Raw genomic sequence first — 21,595 nt, forward strand, 5'->3', positions numbered from 1 at the left:
ACTATAAAGTAATCAATGATTTCATTCTTCAACATATAATATATTAAAAAAGATTAGATATGCTTTAATTTTAATGGTAGCTTAACACATGTTATTCAACCAATTTATACATATTAGTATGATTTCTCTACATTCCACCTTGGGTTAAATATTTATTCTTTTTTTTGTTAATTATAGATAAAATTTTAAAAGTTGTAATTTGCTTTAAAATTTTGTACTATTCATATATTTAGAATTTAGTTTTTATTTTTTTTTCTTTTAGGAATTTAGTCCCTTTATTTTTTGAGTTTAAAAATATAGGTTTATTTGTTAACACTCTTAAATTTCATTTGTTAAATTTGTTAGTGTGGCAATTTGAAATTAAAAAAAAATTACTTAGTATGCATGTAACAAAATGACATTGCAAAGGACCTGAATCTAATAGAGAATTTTAATAGAGTTAACAATTCTTAAAAATTCACAAAAACATTTTAATCGGAATAAAGTATTTAGACTAACTAATGGCATTATAAGAGTTGAGGTACCAAATTATTTCAAAAGTAAAGTATAAAAATTAAATCTCAAATTTGAATAAAGTATAGCGATCAAAACTGGAAATTAACTATTCTTAGAGGGATTAAAATTAAAATTTAATTATTATTATGTGTTAAGTAAGGAAGACATTAAGGTTTTGTTTTTTTAGTAGAAACAAACAACATTAAGCGAAAACAATGAAATCACACAACTCTACTTAGAAAATCAACATATGATTGTAACATCTCTTGAACCGAAATTGGGGGATCCTCGAAAAGCTTCAACCCAAACTAATTATCATAAGTACATTTTGCCATTCGATCAACAACCATATTCTTAGATCTAGGAATGTCACAGATTCTTGACTTCCAGTTCCTTTTAATGTAAACATTAATTAAACGTAATTTAACTAGGTTACTACTGGTAGCACTACCAGTAAGAACGGACTTTACAAGTAGTGCATTGTCGCATTATATCTCCAACTGTCTGTAACCTTTCTCCCATGCAATATGTAAACCTTCAAGAATCCCTCAAGCTTCGATGCGAAAGACCATTTCCTTGCTGACTTTCAAGGAGTACCCGCATAACCAACGACCATCTACATCCCTAAAAAAACCTCTAATTGAGGCGTTATCATCGTTCATTGACACTGAACCATCCGAATTCATCTTAATCCATCCATGATCCGGAGAAGGCCAACATGTTGCTAATGTAGTAGCGAACAGTTGAATTCCTCGTGAACTCTGTGATAAATAACTCCTTGCCCAAGTAATACTTGTAACCACAAGATCCTAAACACAAGTGTTACTACTAGCAAAAACATAAGAATTGTGATTCTTCCATAGCAACCAACAAATAATAGGGAAAAAAGAATGCTATTCAAAATCTTCTTCCTGCCACTTCATGGTATTTCTCAAATTCCACAAGAGCCAATTATTATGCGATACAGAAAAAAATATTCCCCGAATAGACACCGGTAGAATAGAAAGCCAAACCGCTTTGGAAAAAAACATTTCAAGATAGCATGCAGATTTGACTCTTACACATTACCGTATCTAGGGCAGTAACACTGGCTTGTCATATGTCTTCTCATACGTTCTCCATTTTTCAGCAACCTATCTTGCCAAAAAACTCAAAGAAACGATCGAATTCGTTAATGTGCTTTAGTTTTCCAAATCAATTGCCATAATTGGAAAAACCACCAGCATCAAATTGGAAAAAAATTCTATAGGTTTTTGCAGAAGAAAATACATAAATTTTCATCCATTTCCAAACTAACTTGTCATTACCCACGTCATATAAAGAAGGCACTATAGAGGCAATAATGTTAACAACATTATCGGGAAGAAACCTTCACAATCGACACCGATCCCATTCACCACTACTGGTCACCACATCACATACCTGCAGAGCATCATTAGGATACCTAATTCCTTGAAAGACATCCCTTAGCTTGCTGACTTGATGAACCCAAATATCATTCAAAAAATTTATTAAGAAACCATCACCTAAAGACTAATACACATTTTTTATCACATTCGACCACATATTAGCTAGAAACCTCCATGAATATGAGCAGTTACTTCTAACAATAGAGTTCAACAATACTCCATGTAGCTTATATTTGCTCCTTATCAACTTAACCTACAAAGCATCAGTGTTGATCAAGAGTTGGAACCCCAATTTGATAAGGAAGATCTTGTTCTAAACAACCAAACTCTGAATCCCCAACCCTCCATACTCTATCGGTTTATAGCAATTAATCCAAGGGATAAGAGCTAGTCTTCTTGACTCCAAAGTCGAACTCCAAATAAAATGTCGAGCAATTTTTTAATCTCATTACAAATGAAAATCGGGACGCGAACTGTGTTCATAGAATAGTTAAGGATAGCAAGCAGAACATACTTAGCCAACGTAATTCTTCCTGTTAGCGAAAGTTTCCTGGCCTCTCACCCATTCAACTTATTACGAACCTTGCTAACTAAAAAGTCAAAATGATTCACAATGACTTTTTTGTGCAAAAGAGGCATACCAAGATAAACACCCAAATCCTCAACACGCCTTATACCAATATCACTACATATCAAGTTGGCTAAATCGTTAGGTGTATTAGGTGAGAAAAAAACTTGCAATTTGTTACCGTTGACCTTTTGACCAAGGAAGTGGCAAAATATATTCAAAACTGCTTTAATCTGAAATACTTGAGTCCTGCTAGCTTCACAAAAGAAAAGGAGATTGTTTGTAAAAAATAAATAGGATAAAGCAGGACCCCTTGTAGACAGAAATAAATGTGACCACTTTCTACAATTGATAGCGTCATTAATGAGATGTCTTGGTCTCTTTATATATAATTCAAAGAGATAAGGTGATAAATGATCCCCTTGTCTTAACCTACGCATTGGCATAAAAGTATTAGTAACAATACCATTCCGCAATATCTAAAATGATGTAGAAGACACACTGTTCATGATAACAATGATCAAAAGCGGAGGTAAGCCAACTTCACAAAGAGTATCCTCTAAGAAATTCCATCTTATTTTATCATAAGCGTTCTCTATATCTATCTTAATAGCCATTCCAAGTTTATTACCTTTAAAACACATCAAAGAATGAACAACTTCCTGAGCTACAACAATATTATCCAAAATATTTCTTCCAGGTACGACACTCGCTTTGTAACACCTCAAACCCGGCCTAGACATTATGGTCGAATCAGTGAGTGTTATGAAGAAGGGTTTTTAAAACACGTCTTTTTGGTTAAAATAAATTGCGTTATTTGATACCAAACAGAGTCTATTTGTTTCAAAGAAACTCATTTTTATAATCTTAAAAAAATGATTATACATTATCCTTTAAAGTATTTGATTAATTTGCAGCGAATATATGAAAAAAAATTGTCTTCAAAAACCATTCGCTCGTGTTTTCAAAGCATTTATTCGGTTAAAACCGCAATTTATCAATCATCATAATTTATAAAAAACTTAAACACAACCAAACCAAAACTGACAGTTAAAACTATACAATCTAGAGAGTCCCAAAAATTACAAACTCTCAAATAAATCTAGAATTTAAAATACCAAAACTAATGGTAATAGGGAAACAATTTCCCAACAAGTGGTCACTGCTAAGCCTCTGTCACACCAACCCGCCTATGACTGAGGGTTACCTGTACTGATTAGACAAACATATGTGAGTTTTCGTAACCTTAGTGTGTAACCCAATAGAGATAGTCATGCAACATTCATAGAATCTCATATGCAGACAGAAATAGAATTGAACTTAAGTCCTTAATAGATACAGATATCAGAACTAGATGTACAGAACCGATATGCAGAATCTTACCCCCATCCTCTACACACCATATCTGGCCATCCCATCACACCATGTGGGGTTAAAAACACCCACCCATCCCTACATACCATATAGTGTCGATGCGACACATAACAGAATAATATGCAGCTAAGCTGCCAGATAATAGGCAAAAAGTCACCGTACAGATCACTTTGTCTACATATGCAAATCCCACCTCAAATACGGATACAAAATATAGAATTAACAGAATTATCATGCTTAACATACTCATATACAGATAACATATATACTCAAATAGAATAGTCAGACACACATATCAGTTTCCTACTCAGATCAGACTATCAAAATATCATATCACATGAATTAGAGTTTGGTTAGCCCTTACCAACCTTACGGTAGGCCCACAGTCGATCGAAATGACTTGTGCGATCCTAGGGAAAATTTCAGAATTTTGTGCCCACATGCCCATGTGGCTCTCCCGTGTGGTCCATACGCCTTAATCTACCTTAGCCCGTATGACCTATACGGCCACACCATCGTCGTTGCACTGCTATGTCTCGCGCACGACCACACCTACGACATTCAAACAGTCGGGCACATGCCCGTGTAGCATCGATAGTGCCCCTTTTCGACTTTCGTTGAACCTTGATTTTTCCTGTTTAGAGTACACACCTGGTACAATTTTGGTGCTACTGCAATCCCGAACCCATTAGAACCTAAAGACACCATTCCAATGACCTATTAACAACCAGTTTACGATTTCATTAATGTAAAAACCGAGTAGCACAACTAAACTTACCACCAACGAAAACAACTATAGACACGGTTTAAGCCATTGAAGCAAAGTTCACTGATTCACCACCTTCTTTTACGAAAGGAAAGTCTATAGCGATCAAAACTCCTAACCACACCACCATGCCAATTCTGAAAAGAAAGAGACGATCACACTAAAGTCAAAACCACCATCAATAAAGCCCTACTTACCTAAACCGAACAGGAAGCAACGATTTTACAGATGCAATGAGGGGAATTCAATAGATGAAAAGAAAATTTTGAGAGAAAACAAAAGAAGGTGGAAAAGGAAAAATGGGAACATTAGACTCGAAGGGAAAATTGTAAAGAGAAAAAGAGAGAGAAAAAATAAAATAATATAATAAAAACAATATCTTAACTCCCTCTATTATCCCACTAACTAACCGACCCACTATCTCACAACTTGATTCTCATTCAACAAACTTCAGAATTTATGTTCCACCGAACCTCTATCACACAATCGACACAAAAATTAACACCCACGATCACGTAGGGATTTGAACACAAACCTCCAACACACTAACTCTTTACTACTCGAACCAACAGACTCATTCTGATATAAGTTTACAAACAATATTACAAAAGCCTAGCCAGCAGGGATAAGGCTAGGATAAAAAATAACAAAATTGCCAAAAGCGGGATTTGAACCCAAGACCTCACACACACACCCAGAATACTTAACCTCTGAAGAAAATAAATATTTATGCCAAGTTTCACAAAAACAAACTTAAATTATTTAAGGCGTTACATGCTTAGTTCTGAGATATAATCATTACCATTAAAGGACGTAACTTATTGACCAACACTTTTGTAACGATATTGTATGCCACATTACATAAACTGATAGGTCTGAATTGGTTAATTCTTTCAGGGCCCAGAATTTTAGGTAACAGTATAATTAACGTTCTATTCAGAGTAGGATCTAAAGGCTTACCTTCCAAAATTTAACGTGTAAGGCAGCATGTTGAATGGCCAACAATACCCCAATTAAATTGGTAAAATCTAGCATGGAAGCTATCTAATCCAGGGGCTTTCAAAGGGACATACCAAAGACTGCTCGACGTATCTCATTATTAGAAGCAGTTAGGAGTAACCCATTTCTAACCTCCGATAGGATTTGAGGAAATGCACCATGATCAGGTAAGGTCCCATTAACAGAGTAGATAATAGAATAGAAATCCTCAAAAAATTCCAGAGCATGCTGCTTTAGTTCTTCCCCATTAAAGCATCATTCATTACCGATTTTCAGCCCATTAATCCCATTCCTTCTCCATTTTGCCAAAGTGCTTTTGTGGAAATAACTGGTGTTTCTATCTCCACAACTAAGCTAGTTCACTCTTGATTTCTGAAACCACAGGAGTTCCTTGTGACTAAGGAATTCCTCTAACTCTTTCTGAATGTCCATCTCCCGTTTCTGAAAACTGACAGAGGTTCTTAAATCAAGTATTTTTTGCACCCAATTAAGTTCAGATAGTAAGCTCATTTTCCTTACAAATAAATTCCCATAAACTCTTTTATTCCAATCCCTAATTCCAACTTGGAATCTCTCCAGATTTTTTAAGATCTCTTTATCATTATTCCAGTAATCTTTAACTAGTCTTTTGAAGTCAGCATGTAACATCTAGCTATTAAGACATCTAAAAGGTCGGTAACATGTAAACTTATCGGGTTTGACAGAAACTAAGACTAGTCTATGGTCAGATTTCAGTTGAAAAAGGTTTCGCACCAAACAATTTAGAGCAAAAGAATTCTACGCAAAATTACACAAAGCTCTGTCAAGTCTTTCCATTAAAGAACCCCTGCACCAAGTAAATTTGGAACCATTATAACCCAAATCACGCAGGCCATTGTTAAAAACAAAATCTTGAAATCGTTTACAACTAACCCAAGAAATAGATGCTCCTCAACTCGATCAGACCCATCTAAAATAGAGTTAAAGTCACCAGCTATCAACCAAGGAACTCTAATTAAATCAGCCATGACAATAAGCGTGTTCCAAAGGCTTTTTCTTGTATTCGGCTGCGGACTAGCATAAACTACAGTACATAAAAATGACGAAGAACCTTGTGCATTCATGATATGCATATGAACCAATTGGGGTGTAAGACAAACAATGTCTACAGAAATTGAGTCATTCTATAAAACCTAAATTTCGTCTGCAAAACATTGCTTCAACTCTAAAAGATCTATTCATTCTAATTCGCGAAATAATTCTATTCGCTCTATCCCCACTATTTTTGGTTTCGAACAAACAAATAAAATCCAGATGCACTTCTTTCTTATACTCACCAAAAAAATTAGGAAAGCGGGGATAACCCTTGACTTGACAATTCCAAAATAATATTTTTGTTTCCTAAACATAAAAAGATATGTCCACGAGAAAGAAATCAACAATTAAAAATCGGCTCTATTATATCCTATACCTTCGACCTGCTCAGTTTCCATGGAAGTATCAAGCATCAAACTGGTACTAGTAGAACCTCTGTCTAAAACACGTAATTTCTTTTATAGCTACCTCTACATCCACAGTTTCTAAATGCAGAACCGTCGATGAATTTTCCGGTGGCTTCTTTTATTGTTTCATTATTTCAATAGATGTTGTGGAAATATAATTCGGCGCAAACACATCAAATAAACCAGTTCTAAAACAGAACAAACCATTTTCCTTACCCATCATCATACCCATGGACTCTTTGATTGAAGAAACCCCAGTATAATCATCACCACCAAACCGAATAGCCTGATGTTTAATAGAATTCAGGTGACTCGAAATTTGAACTAATTCAAAACCCCCCACCTTAATAACCTTTTTCATTTTATCTCGTGCTATAGCAGAGCCATCATCAAAATATTGTTGATTGGGCCTAGATGGATCTCTAATAGAGTTATTGGGTTTTAGCACCTTTTGCCCAACTTTGGGCTTATGTCCAACAATGACTCCTTTACCCTTACCACTCTGCCGCATCTTTTTTAACCCCATTTACACTTTTAGATACTATTTTATCTAACTGATTTGTAGCATTGAACTTCTTAAAAGTAACATTTAATTCCTTCTACACCAAATTTCCATATTGACCACGAATATCGCATTGATTCAATCTATCTTCTTTTTCCAGAATAGTGAATCTAGATCCTCTTTGATTAGCTTTAAGGCTACCACTCCGGTAATCGCCGTTGCTCCAAGTTCTACCTCAATGACGCCTCTCAACTAACATCCAAGGGCCAAAAGCCTACTCTTCCACACACTTTTGGATACCCTTGTTAACCGCATTTAATCCTGACGGTTCCTTAACTTTTTTTTATGTCGTTTCTTTCATGCCAGTGTAACATTCAGAGCTATGGCCGTATAAACCACACTGAAAATAGACATTAGGCAACGATTCATATTCCACCCTCTGTAATCGTCTATTTATTCTCACTTTCGCAATTAACGATTTCTGTAAATCCACACATACCGCTAGTCTTGTAAAACGACCCCTCTTTGTGAGATTCATATTGATATCAAGTGTGATAACTGTTCTAATCATCTGTCCAATAGTACAAAGCAATACCTCTGAGTAAAACCCTTCAGGTAAACCTGGTAAATGTATCTAGACAACTTGCATGTTTATATTATCATTCATGGTTGAAAAATCCAATGACCAAGGCCTCACCGTCAGATAATTACCATAAACAACCCAAGGACCTCCTATTAACGCATTGTTATAAGGCATTAAGGTTTTCCTTTTATAATATAGAACATATATAATTAATATATAATAAGGTATTGAAGCAATTTAAAAAAAGTAAGGTAAATGGCATATCTGAAATAACAATAGATGGATACTCTCAGTGGTTGATTTACTTTTGATATATAAAATTAGGTGAGACCCATTATTAGTTGTTCTACAAATCAACTGAAAAAGTTTTCTATAAAAAAAATTAATAATGACAGCATCACTTTTAATAAATTTTCTTTAATTTTTTTATTATAAATGTTTACTATAAAATCAATTAAAAAATGTTTTCTATTTTTCATCATCACTTTAATAAAAAAAAAGTGATAATGTCACATTTGGTACTTGTATATTCAATGTGATACTTGTATTTTGAAAATGTCCAATGTGATACATGAATTATCAATCTGTGTATTATTATAGTACCTGGAGTTAACAATGCCAGTGAATGCTAAACCAATCAATGAAAATTTGAAATGTAAAATTTGAATTTGAATTATCATAGCCTACATGATTAATATAACATTATGTGAAAAAAACTAAATAAACCAATAAATTAAATTAAATTAAATTAAATAACTAAACCTAAATGTTAACATGAAGGCAGTTGCTAATAAACAAGCTATGTGATGGAAGAACTAAATGAGGAAGTTGACACTTCTTTAAGCACTGCGAAACAATGTGTAAAAACAGAGGATATAAAGATTGTTTACGAAGTTCGATTTCCCTACATCTGTAGAGCCTAGCTTTATGAGAAATATTTACTATCTTCAATCCTTACAACAAGTGAACCTAAATTCTATCACACCCTAATGACAATTTCCTCACTTTTGTATCCTAGAAAACTAGTACTCTCACCACTAAATTCACCCTTATTAACTTAACTTGCAAAACCACAACTCAAAGGTTTTACAATCAAATGCACTCTCCAAATAATGTTCCTCACACGAATAAATTAAGTGCTCTCATTTTTTTTGAACAATAACCTACATAAGTCTCTCAATTATATCGAGTTTTTTGAGTCTTGCTAACATAATGAAGATCTATATCAGTCTTATAAAAAAGTAGTTAAACTAGTTGAATACAATATATAATAGCAAATAAGGTAAACAAGGCTATTGGCGACTAAGTCTTCAATGTTCCAATCTTATCCAACTTCTTTGATCCAAGGTATTAGATACACTAGATTCGACCTATTCTGGTTCTCTAAATATGTTTCCCAAAATGATATGATATTCATTGACGGCTTAGATACAATTCACAACATCAACATAGCCCAAAAATCTGGTTTAATAAATTGTCAATCTCACAAATATAGAAACAATAAAAATTTGTCGTGGTGCTTCAGAAAGTGGGCACTTCCTCAAGCATATCTCAATCATTCCTTATTTTTCAATAATCTCCCTCTTTGGCAATGTGTTGAACAAAACATATTTATATCAATTCCTTAGTTCCCCCTTAGCATATTTATATCAATTCCAAATATTTAACTTAGAAAATAATTAAGTAAATTAACCATCAATGCCAAGTTGAGTTTGCATAAATAACCAAACAACCATAATTATAACTAAGAAATCTAATGAAACAAGAAAATAATGCATAAACAGTTATAACTATCCATTTTCAAAAGAATAAGGTTCAATAGCACCATTATCAAGTTTAAACAGATTATAACATTATTAAAGCTCAAATAATTTATAATTAAGTTTTGAATTTTCGCCTATTAATTATAAAATTATTTAATCACGAAGTGATTCCACTAAAGTATCGTGAATGAGCTTTCCCTTACTATATACCAATATGAAAACTATTTAATAAGTGCTCGTCCAATGACATTGTTATAAGTGTTTGACTCTCATAAGATATCATTAATCTCTTTGGGATAAATTCGTTCTCTAAATATGATCTTATTTTATCTCGTGGTAACCATTACTTCATCCTTGACTAATTTACCAATAAATGCTAAAAAAATAAAATATTTACGGGACAAAGCCGATTGAATAAAAAATGATGGGAATGGGCCAATTTTTAAAAAACACTTCCAAGTAGAAGCTTTTTCAGGTGATATGCAGAAAAGTGCTTCCAGCTGGAAGCTCTTTCTACCATTTTTCGACAAAAACGCTTCCAATAGGAAGCTCTTTCTACCAAGTCAGCAAAAATGCTTCTTGCAGGGAGCTCTTTTCCCCCAACAGTCACCTACTTTCAACGAATATTTTATTAGTTGTTACCACCACCCCCAACTTAATTAGCTGTTGCCTCTAGATAAAAAAATTTATCCTATAAATCCTCCCATTTTATTTTTTTCCAATTCAATCTCAACTGTCTCTCATATTATCAATTCTCTCTCAAATTCCTCTCAAAACCCAATTAAATTCTCTAAATTCTTTTTGCTCTCTCAATTTTATTTATTTAAATTATCTTAACATTTTCCTAAAATATTTTTATAATAAATAGTATTCATTTTATTTTTGAAATTATCAATGGCAAATTCTGTAATCCGTCATGATAAGATCCACATTTCTGTCAATAAATAATTTTCTGGAAAATCGGCCACTACTCTAATATTAATAAGGCAAGAAAGTTAATAACTAATATTTCATCCCTATAGAGTAGATAAAGTTTCGATTATGAATCTAATTAAATTAACCCGGATTTGAATATACAATTGGTGTAAAAATACGATGTTTTTTAATTCTGAGTTAAATTATTATTTAATATCTCAAAAAATTATTACAAAATGATTAATTAAAAATATCAAAAAGACCTCTAAACCCTACTTTAAAGAAACAAAACCCTAACATTAAACCTTAATTTAAATAAACAAAACCCTAACCCTTAAAAACAACATTGGAAAAATTAAGAGAAAAGAGCTTCTTGCTGGAAGTGATTTTGCTGAAAAATGGCGGAAAGAGCTTCCAACTGGAAGCACTTTTCTACGTATCACTTGAAAAAGCTTCCATCTAGAAGCGATTTTCAGAAATTGGCCTGTTCTCGTCATTTTTCATTTAATCGGCCTAGTCCCATAAATATTTTATTTTTTTGGCATTTGATGATAAATTAGTCTTATTCTGTCATGAAAAGCCAATTTCTATTAAATAGTAATTAAATTATTTATCACAAAAACAAATGACTTGTGATCACATTTACTTTTCATCTATGTAATACCGATGAAAGGATATAATTTACCTTTAAGTTGGGCTATAAGTTCAACTATTGTGGAATGGTGTTACATATTGTAGAGGTCATATACTCATGTTGGAAAAAATCCGGTTTGAAAATAGTTTTCTTGCTCATGTTGGAAAAAATTCAATTTGAAAATAGTTTTCTTGCACAACGGAAAATAAAAATTTTGAAAATTGAGCCAATTTGTGATATTTATAGTAATAAACTCTTAACCAAAATCACACTTGTGTTTTCAACTAAATAGATCCTTGTTGTCCTTAGTTTTCTACTGAACACTCTTCTCCACTATTCTCGTACCACGAACTAGTTCGAGTGTGGGCTCAAACGATTCATATCAAACACAAAACTAGAAATATTTTTCTTTTTTTTAGTGTGAAAACAAAAAAATCTTCTCAATAGAAATCGGCAAAATTGATAATTTAATACTTGAGAATAAACTCTCATTATTTTTGGGCAGAGTTACAATATCTTAAATTTGTATATTTTTCCCTATCAATTCCATCTATTCATAATAAGAAAAAGCAAAACATTTGTTGAATTGTAGATGTTTATTTCAACTAGAAAGATGAACTCCTAGTCCAACTACAAGTATAAGGGGCAACAACCCTAGTTAATAATACTAGGGTTTGTTGTCTATCCCTTTAACATGAGGGGCTTTTGGGCCTCTCCTATATTGGGTTAAATTAAAATTACTTCATAGACTTTTAATAAGTACTTTATAATTCGATGCAATTTGATATTTGTTTTTCTATTTCCCAAAATAAACATCTCAATTCATTTCCAATAAAACAATCTTCTCAACCCAATTTTAATTTCGTTAAAATCATGACGACTTTACCATAAAAGAATCTATATTAAAATATATTTAATATTTCTACATTCAACGGATTTACTATGACCAAATGATTTATTTCCATTTCAAATTTTATTTAATTCGAAAAACATAAAATTATTTTAGGTCATTTTTCATTTTCATTTTCATTTTCATTTTGGGGAAATTCACATTCATTTCCAAATGATTCCATTTCTCCATTTTCATTTTTATTTTGGATAAGACCATAATCATTTCCAATTGTTTCCTATTTCTCCATTTTCACCATTTCTATCCAATTTTGTTCATTTGATTCAACATGCAATTCTTTTATGGTTCAACGAGCTAGTAGAGGGACAAATTGGACATATGCGATTAAGGCTAAAATGATTTATAATTAAGTTCCAGCTTTTGAGGGGCAGGTTGGACATATGCAATTAAAGCTAAAATGATTTATAATTAAGTTCCAACTTTTCACCTATTAATTATAAGCTCTTTTAGTCAGAAAATCATTCCACTATAGTATTGTGACTGAGATCTCCCTAACATCATACCATTACGAAACCAACTCAATCAGTGCTCGTCCAATGACTATGTCATAAGTGTGTTACCCTCATAGGATATCCTTAATCTCTTCGGGATAATATCCGTTCTCCCAATATGATTCTATTTTCTCTCAATGTAAACATTACCTCTTCCTTCATGAAAAGTCAATTACTATCAAATAATAATCAAGTCATTCATCATGAAAACGAACAACCCTTGGTCACGTTTACTTTTCATCAACCATGTAATGTTAATGAGAGGATATCATTTACCCATGTTTCAGGTTATGAATTCCACTGTTGTAAATGACGCTACATACTGCAGAAGTTGTATACCCAATGCACTAACTTTCAATTCCTTATCTATTTGAACTCGGGTTTTTACTTACATCAAAGTATACGAGTCATGCATACATATTTTGTCATCCACTTAGGATTTAGATATGTCATACTATGACCGTCAAAAGTGAATAAATCCATAAACAGATTCAAGATCTATTTTTTTGGGTCCAATCCGATGTACTGTTAGTCCAGTTAGCCACATATATGTCTCTATCTTCTAGAAGTCATCTACTCCAATGCCTAATACAAAGTATCTCCTCAATTGGATTTGATAGACGACATATTAGTATTTCAATCGGTTTGCTCATTTCCGATAAGACTAAGGACATGCTTAGGTTTGTCTATTAATATAAGTTGTCATTCTGTATTACGATCCGACCACATAATATTGCTTAGTATTAGACAATCAGTGAGCCAACATTTGCTTCTATTTTGCTTTTCATGCAAAAACCACATGAGGAAAATTATACAAAGAATATTAATCTAATTCATGAATCTTTTTATTAGCCAATCTGTTAGAAAAAATTACAAGTTTACAAACGAATATACTACACTAAGGGCATCAAATTCAAAAGGCTAACGTATCAACATTCGGTTCCTTATCTATTTGAACTTAGACTTTTATTCACATCAAATTATACGAGTCATACATATATCGCCCATGATCTACTTAAGATTAAGGTACATCATATTATGAATGTCACAAGTGAATAAATCCACAAACAAATCTATGATATATTCTACTTAGGTTCTGTTCGATGTACTGTAAAACCAGACAATCATATCTATATCTTTATCTTTTGGGAGTCATTCACTCCAATACCTAAGACAAGGTATCTTCTCAATTAGACTTGATAGACAACATATTAGTCTTTCAATCAGTTTTCTCAATTTCAATTAGATTAGGTAAATGTTTAGGTTAATAACTAATACAAGTTGTCTTTCCATATTATGATTCGACCACGTAATGTCGCTTATTATTAGTTAAGCGTTAGATAATCAATAAGTCAATATTTTCTTTCATTTTGCTTTGAATGCAAAAATCATTAAGGAAATATACAAAAGCTATTAACGTGATTAATGGATATTTTATTAAACCAACTTGTTCAAAAAATATAAGTATACATAAACGAAAATACTACACTAAGGACACTAGATCCCAACATAGTTTGGTTTCCCTATGTCTGCGAAGCCTAGCCTAGTGAGAAATATCTACCATCTTCAATCCTTATAACAAATGAACCTAAATTCTATCACACTCTAGTGACAATTTTCTTACTTTTGTATAATAGAAGACTGGTACTCTCACCACTAAATTCAACCCTATGAACTTAGCTTATAAAACCACAACTCAAAGGTTTTAGAATCAAATGCGCTCTTACAAATAATGTTCCTGACTTAAATAGATTAATAGTGCTCTCAATTCTTTATACTACAACCTATATAAGTCTCTCAATTATATAGAGTTTATTGAGACTTGATAACATAATGAATATCTATATTAATCTCTATTAAACAACATCAAAACTAGCTAAATACAATATAATAATAAACAAGTAAACAATGATTATTGGCAGCTAAGTCTTCAATGTTCATATCTGATCCAATTTCTCGATCTAAGAAATTAGATAGACTTAACCCAATCCGATTCTCCAAATTTGTTTCCCAAAGTGATGTGATCTTCATTGACAGGCTAGATACAACCCATAAATTCGATTTAATAAATTGACAATCTCACAATTATCGGAACAAGCCAGCCTGTTGCAGTGCTTCAAGAAGTGAGCACTTCCTCAGGCATACCTCAGTTATTCTATATTTTTCAACACTAATAGTAAAGCATATTGCATGCTCAAGGGGATGCACAAGTTTGAACCTTGGAGAAGACATTGTTGAGAGGGGTATCCACAAATGCTGAACATGGACCATAAAATGGACATAGATAATACCCAAAAAAGATTAAACCAAAACCAAATATGGTTAATAAAAAAGAAATAAATACTAAACTTACATAAGCAAAAACGTCATCTCTTCCATTAAAGTAAATTGTCATCTTTTCCAAAGATATTTTCATTTGAAATCAAGTTTCCCCCACATGAAACCATAATTGTAGAAATTTGATCTTGATTTTTATAAAAATTCTTTCAAAAAATTCACATCTTTCTTAGCTTAAAATGAGTTCAAAAATTTCAGAAGCAATATTTAGAAATCTCAGGCTATACAATTCTAAATGTGTAGTTGTTGAATAACTTGATTTTATGCTACAGAATTTTGTGTAACTTGATTCTTTACAAACAATTGTAGCAAAATTGTTTGTGCAAGTTAGTCATTAAATAACGTGATTTTCTATTACCATAAAATTCTCCAAGTTTTGCTTTTAAATGTTTTTGGTTCATTTTAAGCCAAAAAGAATGTGGAGTTTTTGAAAGAAAAATTGAAGGAAATCAAGATCAAATTTCTATGATTAGAATTTAATGCAAACGAAACTTGATTTCAAATGGAAAACTCTTTGAAAAATATAACTTCAATATCTACTTTAGCGGAGAAGATGACATTTTTGCTTATATAAGTTTAGTATTTACTTCTTTTTTATTAGTCATACATGGTTTAGATTTAGTTATTTATTTTTTAATTTATTTAGTTTTTCACATAATGTTATATTATCCATGTGGACTTGAAAATTTAAAAAATTTCCTCACTTTAAATTTTCATTGGTTGATTTAGAATTCACTAATGGTGTTAACTTCAAGTGTCGTAATAAAACATAGATAGATGGTTTAGGTACCACATTGGATATTTTATAAAAGTACAGGTATCAAATTTAACATTATCCCACAAAAATTTTAATTAAATTTCAAAATCAGTTTAAAAAATATTTTCTATATGTTTCCCAAAAACATAATTCTAAAATAGTTTTGAATTTTATAATAAATTAAATACTATTTTAATAATTAAAAATAATTTTAAAATGTTTTTTTTAAATTAAAATGTTTCCTTTAAGTTAACTTAAAAATCAATGTTTTTCAAAATGAAAACTGCTATAAAATTTTCAAAACAAAAATAAAAAATTATTGTTTTAATTTTACATTAATAAAAATATTTTTAAAAAAAGTGTTGCACTAGAACTATTTGTGTTTAGATTAAAGTATGTCTTAAGTTTCCCAAATCCAAATAACCATTTAAGGGGGCATGTACAAAATATTCTCAACATCTGAAGTAGTTAAATCTATTACAGAATTTGCAATTTTTCTCCATAATTTTAAAGGACCTTACCTTCGGCTGCAATAGCAGTGTGAGCCTCAATGATGTTTGCTCCATCAACAACATTAAGGGCTTGTTTAGTAGTGTTTAAAAAAACATTTTTGAAAGAAAAATTGTGCTAAACAAATTACTTTTGATTGAAATTTTAGGCTTTTTAGAAGTGATTTTCCTCTCTTAAAAGTATTTTGGGTGTTTAATTACTTTTTTACTCCTCCAATAACATAATACTTTCCTTTTTCTTTCTTGCTGCTTAATTACAAATGTATTAATATCATTAATTAAAAATAAAAACATATTTTTTAAAATAATAATTACAAATATTTAATGCTTATATTTAAATATTTAAAATATAGTTTATATATTCTAATTAAATTTTATAAATAATTAATATTTATTGCTTAAAAATATTTAAAATTTATATTTCATATATTAAAATATTAACATTAAGTTATAATATTTTTTATATTCTTACTAAAATATAATAATATTAACTAATTTAAATATTATTTAAATACATATTTATTAGTTGATAATAACATGTCTAAAATAGACATTTTATTTCTCAAAAGTACTTTTTGACAGCAATAATAAACACTAAAATTTTAAACCAAACTTTTCAAAATCACTTCTTAAAAGCACTTTTACACAACACTTTTTAAAAGCATTGCTAAACTAGTCCTAAGTGTCATCACCATTGTTATTTTCATTTTCAATTGAGCTCATCAAGGGATCTTTACTAATTAGCTCCTATGACTCCAACCACGTTTACAACACTTACAATAAGAACGGAGAAAATGCTCTAGCTCCTTAATCTTTCCTAATAAGATCTTTTCTTTTTCCATCTCATGATGTGGCCATGCTTTAGCATACATTTGCAAGCCACTTGTGTCAATACCTTGCCTAAATTTATTGGCTTCTTCCCATCGAGGCTTTTACTCTCCATGTAGTACTACATGATGTTTTCCATGGTAACCAATTCATTATTTTCTAAAGATTTTCCCATCTATAACATCTATATTAAGATTTCTCAAACACATTCTTTATGCTTAGAATTTTGGTATTGTGTTTGTTATTGTGAGTATACCACTTAATACTGAAATCAAACTCTTCCCCAAATTTGTGCTTAATAAAAATGTACTTCTCTTTGTCAAAGTGGGCATTGCTTGTTGTATTTCTGATGATCCTTTGTTTATTTTTTTGAGGGGTGAAGAATATCATCCTCTCTTTATGCTTTGTATTTGAAATGACAATCTTATATATAATTCTAATTTTGTTTATCACAAGAGGCTTGCCACATTGACAATAACTTCGAAACAAGTAGATCAATGTTCACTATGAGAAGCCTACAAATTGTTCATGGGTGACCCCATTCGCCTTCAAGGCATTCGCAAAGAATGGAGGCAACAATGAAAGAAAACCTGCCTCAAAGATGTACAATGGTAGGTGCAAGTGTCAAGACCCATCTATGCATGATCAACACGTAGGACTTTATCAAGTCCATTCAAGTCCAACTATTGCCTAATCGCTAGACCCATTAATCCAATTGTCACGTGGCTAGCAGGCTATTTTGCCCCTTTAAAGGGCATACCAAGAGAAGACCCAAACGTAGACATATTGGTGAGTAAACTTTCCAATAAATACTCCCTCTTTCACCATCAAGGCAAGACCATCTCCTTATGTCAAAACTTTGTTGGACCACCTACCATTAAATCCTTGCATGGCCAACTTCTTTCCTCCTTGTAGAGGCGAATCTGAAGGGAGGCAGGCAGAGGTTTTGGCCCTTCAAAATTGATTTTTTTTTCAATTTAGTCCTCTTATAAATAGAGAAATTATAAATTAATATATAATGAACTTGTACTTTGGCCCCCAAAATAAAACATTTTCAATTCAATCCTCTTATAAATAAAGAAACTATAAATTAATATATAGTAAAATTGTACTTTAACCTTCATAAAAAAGAAATAATTTATGTTTAGTCCCTTCAAAAATAATGAACTTATAAATTAATAGATAATAAATTTATATTTTAATTTATGAAAAAATATAAATAAAATTTTGAATTCGTCCCTCTCTATTTTTCCCTTCTTCCTTTTCAATTTTGCGTAAACACTAATTTTATTTTTTGGTTGAATTTGATAAAAACAATAAACATAAACTTAATAAAGATTTAAAAAAGAATAGTGATAATTGGAGTTGCACATCAATCGCAACAAAGATGATATGAAATCCATCATTATATAATAATAATTCATTTATGAAAATAATTTCACAAAAAGAAAAAGGAGTGCCATTCTCGTGGAGTGGGCAGGCCATTAGGTGGTAGACGGCATCTATGAGCAAGCCCATTTATGAATTAATTAAACTCAGTCACAGCAGTGACTTCATCTACGTGTTCTCTTGGCTAAGGCTGGGCCATCAAGAAGTAGTTATGTGTGGACCATTCCCCTTTCTTTTTTATTTTATTTTATTTGACATTGCACTTTCATTCTTTCTTTCTCTATTTTAGACTTTTCTTGCATTTTATTTATTTTCTAGTCCAAGAATTTTGGAGAGAGAGAGAAGTTCCTTCTAGAAAAACCACCTTACTCCTAAATGTTGGGCAGTTGAGTAAAATGAATGTATTCTGTTTATTTTCATTTAGTATTTCATCCCTAAAGCATCTAGTCAAAATGGCATTTAGAAGGAAAGAGGGTTACATATGTAAGAAAATTACATTTCTCCCAGGGAGATTTTTCTTTGTTTAGTTTAATCTTTCAAAAGAAATTCAAAATTTCAATTTTAGACTGCCTTTTAACTTAAAAACTTTTAAATTAAAATTTTTTAGAGAATATTATTTTCTAAAATTTTAAAATACAATCTTTCTAACACATGCTTTTTCCAAAGCAAGAAGAAAAGTCTTTTATTATTATGGGATAAAGAAAAAGAAAATGCAGTCATAATAAACCTAACGAAACGAATTGAATAAAATTCTCTTCCTTTATTATGTTTCCACTTGGGAATGGTTAAAAAAGTAAATATAGCCAAGCTGCAATCTAAAGGGAGAAGTTGATGTCACGTGTCACTGTAGATGATGTCATTGTGTTCCTTCAATCCTAGATCTTTAGTATAAAAAAAGGAGGAACCCCCCACCAATACCACCATTATCATCTTTATCGCATCCATTCCGTCTCCCTAAAACTAAGAAACAAAGAATCCATATCTGTCTATTTGGTCCTTTAGCCTAACCCCCCCCCCAATGCTTAAGATGGAATATACTAGTGAAGTAGCTGCTCAATCTCCTTCGCCTAAGTCTTCCAATTCATCTTCTTCTCCTCCTCCTCCTCCTCCTCCTCCTACATCCGTTGTTATTAGCCCTTGCGCCGCTTGCAAGATCTTAAGGCGCAGATGTGCTGATAAGTGCGTCTTGGCACCTTATTTCCCTCCCACTGAGCCTACCAAGTTTACCATTGCTCATCGTGTCTTTGGTGCTAGCAACATTATCAAGTTCTTGCAGGTATCCTTTTTCTTTTTCTCCATAATCACTCTCCCATTCACCCTAGAGTCTGATAGTGTGAAATGGTAAAACACTGTAGCTTCGGGTTAATGCGTTGACAATTGAGTTCAAAACAGATAATATATTTATGGAAAAGTCATTTGGTGGAACGATTTTTATTTTCTACAAGGGTGGGGCAGGGTTGAGACGGATAGTTAAACACAAATTGAGGTTTATTGACATAGTCAATGACATTGCATGTGGAAAGGACCCTACTTTCTGCATTAAAATGTTGGCACTTGCTCAATATGTCGCCAAATGTACTTATCCGTTTCCCATATATGCAAATGAGGGAATTGACTGTCCCGCATTAAGCAATTATTTGTGGTTGCTCAATAGTCAATTATGATCAGATATGCTAAAACGAGGGAAATTTTCAGGAACTCCCAGAGTCTCAAAGGGCTGATGCAGTAAGCAGCATCGTGTACGAGGCGAGTGCCAGAATCCGAGACCCGGTTTACGGTTGCGCCGGGGCCATTTGTCAACTGCAAAAGCAAGTTAATGAGCTCCAAGCACAACTAGCCAAAGCTCAAGCTGAAGTGGTGAACATGCAGTTGCAGCAAGCCAACCTGGTGGCTTTGCTTTGCATGGAGGTGGCACAGTCTCCTCAACAGAATCCCCACCAACCCATCGACGATTTCCTCAGCAACAGCCCACAAAGCTACCACAGCAACCCTAGTTTCTTGGATGACAACAACTTAGGTTCATCATGGGAGCCTCTTTGGACATGAAGCACTCAAGCTTTATAAGCATATGTTTAGAAATTTTATGAAAATGAAACTCTTCCAACTCAAAGCCAATGGCTCCAAAGAAGGAGAAGTTGAAGGAGATTAATAAAATTAACTTGGTAGTAGATGGAAGTTTAGGGTCTAATCACTTTGTTAAAATTAACTAGTAGTAGATTTGCTGTTGCTTCTGTTTTTGTTTTTTTTGTTTTTTTTTTGGGTACATTTGATAGTCCCGGGATGTTGGTATGAAGTAGATATGTCTTTTTCCTCCATGTAATTTCCTCCCATGTTTGGAGAGAAAGAGAAATATGTACTCCATTTTTTTTCTTCCTAAACTTTATATTTGTGTTCTGATTTTTGAAATTATAACAACTTTTAGGTCACCTACTATGATTACTTATAATTGATGTTTTGGTTTAGTTCTTTGTTAGATTAACTAGCTTTTGACCATCTCAGCAACTACTTCCTCTGATTTTGACTCGGGATTTAACAAGTAAATTAGTTTTTTTTTTATAAAAATATTGGGGGTAAGAGATGCAATAACTAGATTCGAATTTGCGTAAAATAAATGTTGGCAAGAGTTTTAATTTCAAGATAATAACTAAATTAGTTATTGTATTTATTTTTAGAATTATCTATATTTATTTTATAATCTATATTTCAAGTTTGTAACTATCTCTTTTAACAATATTATTTTTAAAGTTTGATCCGGTATCTCTCCTTAACAATCTAGTGTGACTTACTATTTTTCCACCGTAATTAAATATTATCGTAATTTTTTTTTATAGAATGTACAAGTTGTTAAAAAAGATAATTTTAAAAAGATGTCAACAGAAATTTAA

At 32.0% G+C, this 21,595-nt stretch overlaps 1 protein-coding gene and 1 long non-coding RNA gene across 3 annotated transcripts; one reads left to right on the top strand and one right to left on the bottom strand.

Moving 5' to 3' along the window:
• Positions 1–767: 767 nt before the first annotated feature.
• Positions 768–7,438, bottom strand: LOC121232217 (uncharacterized). 2 transcript variants are annotated; one of them, XR_005930517.1, is made up of 3 exons: positions 7,309–7,438; positions 4,625–4,749; positions 768–4,541 (listed from the first exon to the last, which is right to left on the bottom strand). It is a non-coding gene; the product is annotated as an uncharacterized lncRNA (long non-coding RNA). The 2 variants fall into 2 exon arrangements; XR_005930516.1 differs by having other exon boundaries at positions 789–4,541; positions 5,573–7,423.
• Positions 7,439–19,629: 12,191 nt separating this feature from the next.
• Positions 19,630–21,136, top strand: LOC107953117 (LOB domain-containing protein 1). The gene is made up of 2 exons (XM_016888343.2): positions 19,630–19,986; positions 20,406–21,136. The coding sequence occupies exons 1-2, from the start codon at positions 19,729–19,731 to the stop codon at positions 20,754–20,756; spliced, it is 609 nt and encodes a 202-aa protein (XP_016743832.2). The 5' UTR covers positions 19,630–19,728; the 3' UTR covers positions 20,757–21,136.
• The last annotated feature ends 459 nt before the right edge of the window (positions 21,137–21,595 follow it).

The sequence above is a fragment of the Gossypium hirsutum genome, chromosome A07, assembly GCF_007990345.1.
Source record: "Gossypium hirsutum isolate 1008001.06 chromosome A07, Gossypium_hirsutum_v2.1, whole genome shotgun sequence".
In the NCBI taxonomy this organism is placed as follows: Eukaryota; Viridiplantae; Streptophyta; class Magnoliopsida; order Malvales; family Malvaceae; genus Gossypium; species Gossypium hirsutum.